Source organism: Haematobia irritans, chromosome 3 (genome assembly GCF_050003625.1).
Source record: "Haematobia irritans isolate KBUSLIRL chromosome 3, ASM5000362v1, whole genome shotgun sequence".
NCBI classification, from domain to species: domain Eukaryota; kingdom Metazoa; phylum Arthropoda; class Insecta; order Diptera; family Muscidae; genus Haematobia; species Haematobia irritans.
This window is the reverse complement of record NC_134399.1, coordinates 109,038,903-109,051,276: the sequence shown is the minus strand read 5'-3', so window position 1 is coordinate 109,051,276 and position 12,374 is coordinate 109,038,903. Positions and strand designations below refer to the sequence as shown.

General features: G+C 34.9%; 2 protein-coding genes across 11 annotated transcripts in view; one reads left to right on the top strand and one right to left on the bottom strand.

The window, feature by feature from the left end:
• Positions 1-12,374, bottom strand: part of LOC142229417 (uncharacterized) — a 250,695-nt gene that overhangs the window by 203,790 nt on the left and 34,531 nt on the right. The window lies entirely within an intron of this gene.
• Positions 2,069-11,454, top strand: LOC142231136 (uncharacterized). The gene is made up of 2 exons (XM_075301755.1): positions 2,069-7,320; positions 11,121-11,454. Exons 1-2 carry the CDS (start codon positions 2,069-2,071, stop codon positions 11,452-11,454), a joined length of 5,586 nt encoding a protein of 1,861 aa, XP_075157870.1.

Here is a 12,374-nt window from a genome sequence, read left to right as displayed (position 1 = left end):
CCGATCTTCCTCAAATTCCGTACATCCGAATATTTTATGAGTCTCGAAAAACTTGCAAAATATCAGCCAAATCGGTTCAGATTTAGATATAGCTCCCATATATAGCTTTCGGCCGATTTACACTCATTTGCCCACAGAGGCCAATTTTTTGCTCCGATTTAGTTGAAATTTTGCACAGGGAGTAGAATTAGCATTGTAGCTATGCGTGTCAAATTTGGTTGAAATCGGTTCAGATTTAGATATAGCTCCCATATATAGCTTTCGCCCGATTTACACTCAAATGACCACAGAGGCCAATTTTTTGCTCCGATTTAGTTGAAATTTTGCACAAGGAGTAGAATTAGCATTGTAGCTATGCGTGTCAAATTTGGTTGAAATCGGTTCAGATTTAGATATAGCTCCCATATATAGCTTTCGCCCGATTTACACTCAAATGACCACAGAGGCCAATTTTTTGCTCCGATTTAGTTGAAATTTTGCACAGGGGGTAGAATTAGCATTGTAGCTATGCGTGCCAAATTTGGTTGAAATCGGTTCAGATTTAGATATAGCTCCCATATATAGCTTTCGCCCGATTTACACTCATATGACCACAGAGGCCAATTTTTAACTCCGATTTAGTTGAAATTTTGCACAGGGAGTAGAATTAGCATTGTAGCTATGCGTGCCAAATTTGGTTGAAATCGGTTCAGATTTAGATATAGCTCCCATATATATGTTTTTCTGATTTCGACAAAAATGGTCAGAATACCAACATTTTCCTTGTAAAATCGCCACTGCTTAGTCGAAAAGTTGTAAAAATGACTCTAATTTTCCTAAACTTCTAATGCATATCGATATATATAGCGATAAATCATAAATAAACTTTTGCGAAGTTTTCTTAAAATTGCTCCAGATTTAAATGTTTCCCATATTTTTTTACTAACATTGTGTTCCACCCTAGTGCATTAGCCGACTTAAATTTTGAGTCTATAGATTTTGTAGAAGTCTATCAAATTCTGTCCAGATCTAGTGATATTTAAATGTATGTATTTGGGACAAACCTTTATATATAGCCCCAACACATTTGACGGATGTGATATGGTATCAAAAATTTAGATCTACAAAGTGGTGCAGGGTATAATATAGTCGGCCCCGCCCGACTTTAGACTTTCCTTACTTGTTTTTATATTATTTTATTGTTTTTCTTTTTAACTTATTATTTTTGTTTAATATTTTTTATTGCAATTTACTACCTTTTATTTCAAAGAATTTGTATGTATTACGACCTACTCTAATGTTTGGATTTCACATCAAAATTATTATCATTTATTTGCTTTGCTATATATAAAACGATTGTCTGTTGGCTATTATATTCATTTAGAACACTTTGCAACTCTATGTCATTTGTCTCTTTGTTGTCTCTTTGTTGTTACATTGTTCATTGTATGTTAGATGTACATGGTAATGCTGAGGGTAATGCAGCGCATGTAGCTTTTTTATCCACTTTCAATGCAAGTATAACAATTTAAGATAGAGAGCATAAAGAATTCACTTAGAAAATAAAATAAAAAAGATCATAGCAGTCAGTCTGTAATAGAACGCGAATGTAATTAATATATCTGCCTTGCTGCTCATTTCAAGTTAACTAAAAGAAATTAAAAAAAAACTAAAATTATACATGTATTTTTTTTTTTTTCTTTAAATAAACTCGAAACTTAAATTGAATCAAAACTACAAAAACTAAAATATGTGTTTGTGATTTGGTCAAATTTCTCATACATTAAATAATGGTGCCGAAACCCGGGAATATTTTGTAAAGCTTTTGTGTTAACAAGTGAAAGAAATAACAAGTGAAAGAAGTAACAGAAACAGTATTCGCATATGTAATACCAATTTGCCTTTATTTTTTGGAATAAAAAAAAGAAAGCTAAAATCTGCGACAGTAATATAAAAAATAATTTTAATAATTTGGGTGAAAATTACAATATTAAATTATAAAACAGTGGAATAAAAATTTAAACAACTTTTATCTATATTAAAAGAAAAGAACAAAAAAACTTCGTCACAAAACAGGATTAAAAACGAAATGGCGGAACTGCTGCGCGCAATTGAAGACCAACGCTTAATTCTTCAGCGTCTAAATCGATTCATGGCCGAATATGAAAAACTTCCACCGACTTCTAGAACTCGCGGTACATCGCAAACATTTTTAGAAAAAATTGAAGAACTTAACAAAGTATTTGAAAGTAACCACGAGCAAATTTTTGATCATGTACGCGATAGTTCCATGCCGCAAGAAGAAGTTCCATACCTAAAGGAAGATGTATATTTTACATTTTGCAATAATTTCATGGTAGCCAAAGGGAAACTTTTGGATTCGATGTCCGAATTTAATACTACAATTTCACCATCCATACACTCTAGTACATTTCATGCTCCTGCTTCAAGATGTGAGTTTTTTTCAAATGATATCCGTCTACCAAAGGTAGATATCCCCACTTTCTCCGGTAATTATACGGACTGGATATCCTATAGGGACATGTTTGTTTCTTTAATTCACAACAATCAGGGTTTATCGAACGTGCAAAAATTCTACTACCTTCGCAGTTCCTGCAGGGATACTCCGTTGTCCATTGTTAATGAGTATCCGGCTTCGGATGCTAGTTACCAGTTGGCTTGGTCTGCTCTGACTAAAAGGTATCATAATAAGAGGAAGATTACGGACACGATCTTTAGGAGACTTTTTGATATTGCTAGATCTGACGGTTCATGTGATAGTATCAAGAATCTTCTCGACACTACACGAACATGTCTTTCTCTCCTTAGTACTCTTGAGATAAATTGTGACAATTGGGACCCCATTTTGGTTCACATTACTGTATCGAAGTTGGATACTCAGACATGTAAGGAATGGGAACGATCTTTGAATGCTTCGACGGAAATTCCAAAGATAGGGGAACTATTTTTGTTCTTGGAAACAACCTTTCGGACACTTGAGTCTATAAATGACCATGATTTGACCACATCTAGGACGGTTTCTAGATCTGCTTCTTCTTTTAGACCATTGCAGACTAGAAGGGTTCATGTCGTTTCGAACCGAGATGGAAATTGCCCTTGTTGTGGACGAAGACATCTTTTGTATAAATGTTTCCAATTTTCAGCTGCCTCATCGGCAGCGAAACGTGACTTGATTTCATCGAAGGGTATTTGTAGGAATTGTTTGAACGTGGGACATTTTTCTAGGGATTGTCGTTTGCAGACTCGCTGCCACATATGTAATATGCCCCACCATACAATTGTGCATAATGAGTATTCTGGGGACGGCTCTACATTAGACGCTGCAACTGCCACTGGTGATAATTCGGCGGGTGTTTCTACGGACATAACCGAATCACGGGCAAATATTCGTAGTTGCAACATTTCCATATTTAATTCTACGATTATGCCCAATGTGTTACTTGCCACTGTCCGTGTTATCGTCCGAACCCAATATGGGGAATTTAAGTTGCGTGCACTTTTAGATCAGGGTGCTCAGGCTACGTTGATAACGGAGGAGGCCGTTCAGTTATTGGGACTCAGGCGATATCGCACTTACGCTCACATCACTGGAGTAGGGGGTAGCACCGTCATTGTTCGCAACTATGTCCATTTTTGTCTCATATCCCCTTGTGAGAAAGAATTTCGACTTGAGAGCAATGCCTTCGTAATGCCTTCGCTTACATCATATCACCCTGGACCTATGAGTCGGATCGAGTTACCGAACTTAGGGGGCTATCATTTAGCCGATCCACAATTTTATGGTAATGATAAAATTGATTTGCTGATCGGAGGTGATATATACGGTGATATTTTGCTACCGCAGCAGAAGAAATTTGACAAAGGTGTATTCCTTCAATTTTCTCATTTTGGTTGGGTTGTATCTGGGCCAACTGCTGCTTTAGATTATTCCTTTGATGTGAATGTTAATATTTGTTCATTGGATAGTAGATTGAAGTCGTTTTGGGAGCAGGAGGAATTATTGGAGAAAAGGGAGTTTACGCGGGAAGAGAGTTTGTGTGAGGAGTATTTCAAAGCAACATTCAAGAGAGGGGATGATGGGAACTATACTGTGGCATTGCCATTTAGGTGTGAGGTACTGGGGAAACCGCTTCCAGAATTTTGTCATACGGATTTCAGTGCCTTGAGTCGGTTGAAGAATATGGAGACACGTTTTATTAGGGATGTTGGGCTAGCTACTAAGTATAGGGAATTTATGGAGGAGTATGAGAATTTGGGACATATGTCCAGGATTGGTCCATACCCTCAAGCTCTTCGGCCCAACGGCTATTTTTTGCCACACCATGGTGTTCTAAGGGAAAGTAGCTCCACGACTAAACTTCGTGTGGTTTTCGATGGAAGTAGCAAACGGCCACCATTTCCATCTTTGAATGACGAACTTTGCCCTGGACCCGCTCTCCAAAATGATTTGCCAACAATTATCACCCGCTGGCGTAGATTTCGGATTGGTTTTCGCTCTGATATAGAGAAGATGTTTCGACAAATTCGCGTTGTTGATCGGCATCTTCCTTATCAGCAGATTTTGTGGCGAGGGGCGGATTCTAGTATTTATATTTACCAGTTAAATACGGTTACGTATGGCACGTGTTCCGCCCCCTATCTTTCTATTAGGATATTGCAGCAGTTGGCTGAGGATGAATATGACTCGTATCCGGTTGCTTGTGATGTTCTGAAAACGGATACTTACGTCGATGATGTGATATCCGGGGCGGATACCTTGACTGAGGCTTTGGCTTTACATGATCACTTAGTGAAGTTGTTGGCATCGGGTGGGTTTAACCTAAGGAAGTGGACCTCGAACTCGGTGGATCTGATGAACGCTATTCCTGAGGAGTTTAGGGAGAAGAGGGGGGTAGTCGATTTCGATGAAGAGAACTTGGTAAAGGCTCTCGGTTTAGGTTGGAACACTCTTGACGATACATTTGTTTTCAAGGTCGATTTCCAACCTCGAGAGGACGTTACGAAAAGCGACGTTTTGTCTGATGCTGCCCGGTTATATGACCCTTTGGGTTGGCTGGCCCCAGTCACGATCACTGCTAAGGCTACCTTTCAGAAATTGTGGTTGGAAGGCATTGATTGGAAGGATAGCGTTTCAGATAGTATTCGGCGGGAATGGAATAAGTATCTTGGTGAATTGATTCATTTGGAAAAAATTAGAATTCCTCGCTGGCTTGGAACTTTGCGCAACAGCAAATTGGAGTTGCATGGCTTTTGCGATGCCTCGCAAACTGCATTTGCTGCTGTAATATATGCCAAAAGTACAAATGATGGTTACCATGTCGTACGCCTACTACAGTCAAAAACCAAAGTTGCTCCGTTGAAAGTGATATCGATACCCAGATTGGAACTATGTGGAGCTACCCTTCTGGCAAAACTTATGCATAAAGTCAAAAGTCAAATCGATCGCGAAGTTGAAAGGGTATATTACTGGACCGATAGCATCACCGCTTTGTCTTGGATAAGAGGAGAATCTTCAAGGTGGAATGTTTATGTTGGCAATCGTGTGGCAGAAGTTCAACGGTATTCCAATATTTCTGAGTGGTTTTATATATCGACACACGACAATCCAGCAGATTGTGCTTCTCGTGGTATCGCGCCTTTAGAGTTAGTACACCACAAATTGTGGTGGTCTGGTCCGGACTGGTTGTGTCTACCACCCACTGAATGGCCCCAACAACCTGAGCACAACTACGAAACTAATCTTGAGAAAAAAAAGAAAACGTTTGCATCCCATGTGATAACCAAACTTGATTTCCCAGAAATATTGTCCAGATTTTCCTCGTTGACAAAACTGGTGCGTGTTACGGCTTATATATTGCGCTTCGTCAACAATACCAGAACAAAAGAAAATTATAAGCGTAAATATGGATTCCTTTCAACTAGAGAGCTGCATGACGCTTCGAATATCTTAGTCATCCAATCTCAACGAGTGGACTTTTCTGAGGAACTTAATTATATTAAAAAATGTCATCCTTTTCCATCTAGTAACAGACTAGCCCAGCTGTGTCCGTTTGTTGATGAAATCGGAATTCTGAGAGTTGGAGGGCGTTTGCAGAAAGCTAAGTTCGATTATGAATTCAAACACCCGATATTACTATCTAAACACAATCCGCTTTCTATTTTAATCTTTTCAGACGCCCATTTGAAAACGCTACATGGAGGACTTACCCAAATGCAAGCCTACGTCATGAGAAAATACTGGGTAATTTCAGCTCGTAATATTGCGAAACAAGTACAAAGAAAATGTGTAACTTGTTTTAAATACACGGCAAAGGCAGCACAGCAAATTATGGGGGAGCTTCCAACAGTACGCTTGCAACCCTCACGCGCATTTAAGCATAGTGGAGTGGACTATGCCGGCCCTATTACCATCAAACAGTCCACTGCTCGCAATTCAGTAACGACAAAAGGATATATATCTCTATTTATATGTATGGTGACAAAGGCGGTTCACCTAGAGGCAGTTACAAGTATGTCCACTGAGTCGTTCATCGCAGCATTCAGAAGATTCACCTCGCGCCGTGGAATTTGTACGGACTTGTACTCTGACTGCGGTACGAATTTCATTGGCTCAAATAAGGAACTTAAGATTTTGCAACACAGAAGTAAACAATCATTGCCCGAAAATCTCTGCGAGCTTCTTTCAAACAGTGGAACCAAATGGCATTTTATACCACCAGCATCGCCCAACTTCGGTGGATTGTGGGAAGCTGGTGTAAAGTCTACTAAGCATCACTTGAAAAGAACCATGGATAATCGAATTTTAACGTTTGAGGAACTAACCACCCTGTTGGCTCAAATTGAGAGTTGCCTTAATTCACGGCCTTTGTGTCCACTGTCTACTGATCCCAACGATTGTTCTGCCCTTACACCAGGTCATTTTTTAATTGGTGAGCCCCTTCTCACGATACCTGATGAAAATCTTCTAGACTACTCTATAGATCGACTGTCTCGATGGAAAGTTGTTGAAAGATTAAAACAACAGTTCTGGAAACGCTGGGTAGGTGAATATGTGAATCGCCTTCAATCACGCCCAAAGTGGCTCAATCCTCAAACAAACCCTGAATTGGGCGATCTTGTCCTTATATGCGACGAACGGTTGCCCCCCGGTCAATGGCCACTAGCCCGTATTACTGAAGTTCATCCTGGCACAGATGGTAGAGTCCGCGTTGTTTCAGTAATATCTAATGGAAAGACCTATAAGCGCCCCGTATCTAAAATAGCACTTCTTCCTATAAAAGATGAATTTCAATTACCCATTAATTCAACCGATGAGTTGCTGTGAGTAGAGGCATAGCTTGGTGATCTCAAAAAAACCAAATAAAACACCTCAATTCTTCTGCTTACCGTATATCAAGAACAGCTGTTCTTTGTGGGGGGGAATGTTAGAAAGTCGTATCCAATTGTTTAATATTAATATTTTTTATATTATTTTATTGTTTTTCTTTTTAACTTATTATTTTTGTTTAATATTTTTTATTGCAATTTACTACCTTTTATTTCAAAGAATTTGTATGTATTACGACCTACTCTAATGTTTGGATTTCACATCAAAATTATTATCATTTATTTGCTTTGCTATATATAAAACGATTGTCTGTTGGCTATTATATTCATTTAGAACACTTTGCAACTCTATGTCATTTGTCTCTTTGTTGTCTCTTTGTTGTTACATTGTTCATTGTATGTTAGATGTACATGGTAATGCTGAGGGTAATGCAGCGCATGTAGCTTTTTTATCCACTTTCAATGCAAGTATAACAATTTAAGATAGAGAGCATAAAGAATTCACTTAGAAAATAAAATAAAAAAGATCATAGCAGTCAGTCTGTAATAGAACGCGAATGTAATTAATATATCTGCCTTGCTGCTCATTTCAAGTTAACTAAAAGAAATTAAAAAAAAACTAAAATTATACATGTATTTTTTTTTTTTTTTTAAATAAACTCGAAACTTAAATTGAATCAAAACTACAAAAACTAAAATATGTGTTTGTGATTTGGTCAAATTTCTCATACACTATAGAAATACATTTTTGACAAAATTTTCTATAGAAATAAATTTTTGACAAAATTTTCTATAGAAATAAAATTTTGAAAAAAAATTCTATAGAAATAAAATTTTGACAAAATTTTCTATAGAAAAAAAAAAATTGACAAAATATTCCATAAATATAAAATTTTGATAAAATGTTCTATAGAAATAAAATTTTGACAAAAATTTCTATAGAAATAACATTTTGACAAAATTTTCTATTGATATAACATTTTGACAATATTTTCTATAGAAATACATTTTTGAAAAATTTTTCTTTCAATATTCGACATATGTATATGGTCTTAAAATAAAATTAAAAGAAAATAAAATCGAAAAATGAAATTGAAATAAAAATATTTCAAATAAATTGTTATGGTGGTGGGCATTAAAATGGATAGATTCAGCCCATTTGGTAGTCTAACCTTCTAGGAAATATAAAATGATCTCCGTAATTGGAAGTTGCTTTTCATTTACAGTCATACCGTACATTGATCTAATGAATAACGCAATGGAAACTAATTTGCGTAAAAATGTGAAGTGTTTTAAAAAATTTAATTTATCCGGAGTCGGAGTCGAGCAAAATTTTTACGACTCCGACTCCAGCAAAATCTTCAGACTCCGACTCCACAGCCCTGGGGCAAACCCAAGGTTTTCAACTGGCAGATTTATCGTAAAGCTTTCAATTTTTCATGTTTTTCATACTCAAAACTTTTTGATATACGAGCTTTATTTGTATTGTTTACAGAAACTTAAATTTCCTTCAAGCGAGCATCTGAGAACAAGAAAATGTCGTTGGGCCATTCATGACCAGTTTATGGAATTTTTAAGTTTTTAGGGCGTCATAGTTTTATTTAAGCCAAAAAAAAAAACAGTTTTTGGATACTTCCCTTAAGAATTTAAATACACGTTCTATAAAATTAATACTTAGTTGATTAATACTTATGATTACTAATTCTGTAATGGTGGTTTAGGGTATGATATAGTCGGCCCCGCCTGACTTTCTACTTTACTTACTTGTTTTTTTTTAATTTTAACAAAGATGAAACTCTTTTTTATCCGTGGACATATTGTTTTTTTTTAACTTTTTTTTCTGTTTAATGTGTGAAGTCTAGACATTTTGTTCTAAAGCACATAGATACAGACAACATTGTTTTATGGGTACGTAGTACTTCGCAAGGAATACAAAAAAAATCCTTAAACAACGGCTCCTATATATCCCATATACTGACCCCAATTTTTTAAAATTGTAAAAAAAATTATTTTTCCCTACACAGAAAAAAAATATTACCAAAATATTTCCAATTAAAAAGTTGATTGAAGTTGAAGTCAATGATTGACTATTTTCAAATTTTTAATTAAAAAAATAATTGATACAATTAACTTTTTAATCAAACTAGTTAGACTAATGGCCAGTTTCTCATCCTTCCATTAATACTTATCCGGAGGATAGACCACGGGTTAGTAAAATTTTTGCATCATGTTTTATCGACCTAAAATACCTCTATATTTCCAATTTCAGGCAAATTGGACAGAATATACGGTTTTTAAAAGCCCAAGACCCCAAATCGGTGCATGGGATCATGTTTTATCGACACGATAAATAATAACAAGACATTGGGAAACCGACCTTAAGTACATTAAAAAAGTGATGGACATTTTTTAATTTTTTAACTAAAAATTTATTTCAAACAATCATGTTTTTTAATCAAACTAAAAACACTAACCCCCATTTTCATAAAGCTCCGTTAGTTGTACGTTAACTAACCAATTTTTAAACCATATTATGGACGAAGCTGTCATCTTACCTATATATTCCATATGCCAATTACGAACTTAACTGACGAAAGTTTTTCAGTTCAAGTTAACCGAAGAGAAGATATTTGCAATTTACTTTCTGTTAACTGGCAGTTAAAGCCTAACGGAGCTACATGAAAATGGCCGTAAGTCATTTAAGAAAGTAATTGAAAATAGTTACGTTCTTAATTGAGTTTTGGAACAACATTAATTAAATTTTTAATTTAATCAATTCAAATCAATAATTGAAATTTGCTAATGAAATCTATTAATTTTTTAATCAAGAATCTGTGATTGATACTATCATTTTCGTGATTGAAGACATTTCAATTAAAAAATTTATTGGATCAATTAATTTCTTGATTGAATCAGAAAAAAATTTTTGTGAGTAGAAACAGCAATAAATTATTAACATGTGAAATTTCTTTTAATCCAATTTTTTCTCAATGACAAAAGTTTATTCACTTAAAATGGCTTCAATCATAAACTATTGTTCTGACTGTTATCAAATATCTTCTAAATATTAGAGCTAGCTAACATTTATATGGTTTTCATTTTATTACGGTAAGTTCGATTTCTTTTTAGTGATAATATCTTTCGCTGTGAATCGTTCCACTTCCTAGCATAAATGCCAATACAAAAAGTCATAAACTAACATTTTAATGACAACAATTTTTCTTTAAATTAATGCGAGCTATCTTAAGATGTTATTCAATTAAAATTGAATATAAAAAAAAAACTAACCAGCTATAACTCAAAAAAGTATTTTCCCAAGTTAAATTTCCTAAGCCCACACTTTTTACATTAAAGAAAAAAAAAACTAAACATTTCAATGAGTTCAAAAAATGACTTTACATTATTGTAAATAAATGTGATGTCATTTATGAAGTCTAAATTGCTACCAAATTGGAGCATAGTCAAATTCAACAGTTAAATGGATTTTAAATCGTAAATAATCAAAATTCTTTATACCCTAAACCGTTGAGCGTTTTATCTTTGACTTCATATCGTCGTCAATCAGAGATCACAAAATTTCCAATAATCTCTAGCAATATACGGCCTGAAAGAACCAACAACCAACAAAACCAAATGAACCTTAGCCAACAATGACAAAAAAAATATCATACCTAAAACTATAACCATGTAAAACGTGGGAGTATCTCTATGGGCGAATAATCTCAAAAAGTTATGGCAAAAGGAAACCATGGAGTGTTTTTGGAGTGTATGCGTGTTTGTTTGCCCCCTTTTAGCCAAAAGAGAACAGTGGTAGTATGTAGCAAAATATCCAAATTGACAATTTATTCAGATGTAAAACATAAAACATTGTCAGCTAGATACTCAGATAGCAAGTCCGGCATTGATGGTTTAGGCGTCCAAACACATCCAAACTGTTTGTCTGTCCGTCCATCCGTCTTTGCATCTATACGTATGCCTATCTATCTGTTCATGTTACAATCAAATCACTTTGTCATACAGATTTCAGCTGTTACTCCAGCTGACAATAACTTCACCATCGTCAGTTTTTTGGCACCGCAACCACCTCCGCCATCACCATATGACACCCAACACTCACGCGTTTCCTAGAGTTTTTTTTCCATTTTTTTTTTATTTAGAAGAAACCAACGAAACTTATAACACAATCGTTAGAAGACATAGAGAGCTGAGCTGAGTTGAGTTGAAGAAATCAAAAAACCCAAACCATCTAGACCATTGTTGACTTGTAAATTTCCCATTGTCATCAAAATGATTTGACAAAGATTGATGCCGGAAATTGACATTTAATTTGCTTCACAACAAGCTAACAAAATTTCCCTTCTCTTTGTCCCCACCGTTTTGCCATTGTTAGCCCAATGAAATTTGAAAAACTGGCAAATAATAATTGCAAATTGAATAGTTTTATTTATGGATAAATGAATTCGAGTAGTATTGATCAATTCGCGAGTTCATTTCATCATTTTTCCCCTCTCAATTTGTTGATGAACATTGTAATAAGATTTTAAAAATAACTATAATAATATGAAATATTTGTTGATTCATATCAGAAATGTAAAAAAGTAGAAATTGTCATAATGCTCTTAGTACAATTTTCAAACAGAAAGTGCTTCCATTGATGTGAGATGGTACCTCAGACTCAATGTGGCATAGGTGGACAGTGATACCGTTGTGTCACTTCAGTTGCAAACTTGCCACTAACTGTTGACAGTTTTGACAAAATTTTCTATAGAAATAAAATGTTGGGAAAATTTTGTACGGAAATACAATTTTGACAGAATTTTTTATACAAATAAAATTTTGACAAAATTTTCTATAGAAATAAAATTTTGACAAAATTTTCTATAGAAATAAAATTTTGACAAAATTTTCTATAGAAATAAAATTTTGACAAAATTTTCTATAGAAATAAAATTTTGACAAAATTTTCTATAGAAATAAAATTTGGACAAAATTTTCTAGAGAAACAAAATTTTCACAAAATAGAAATAAAATGTTGACAAAATTTGCTA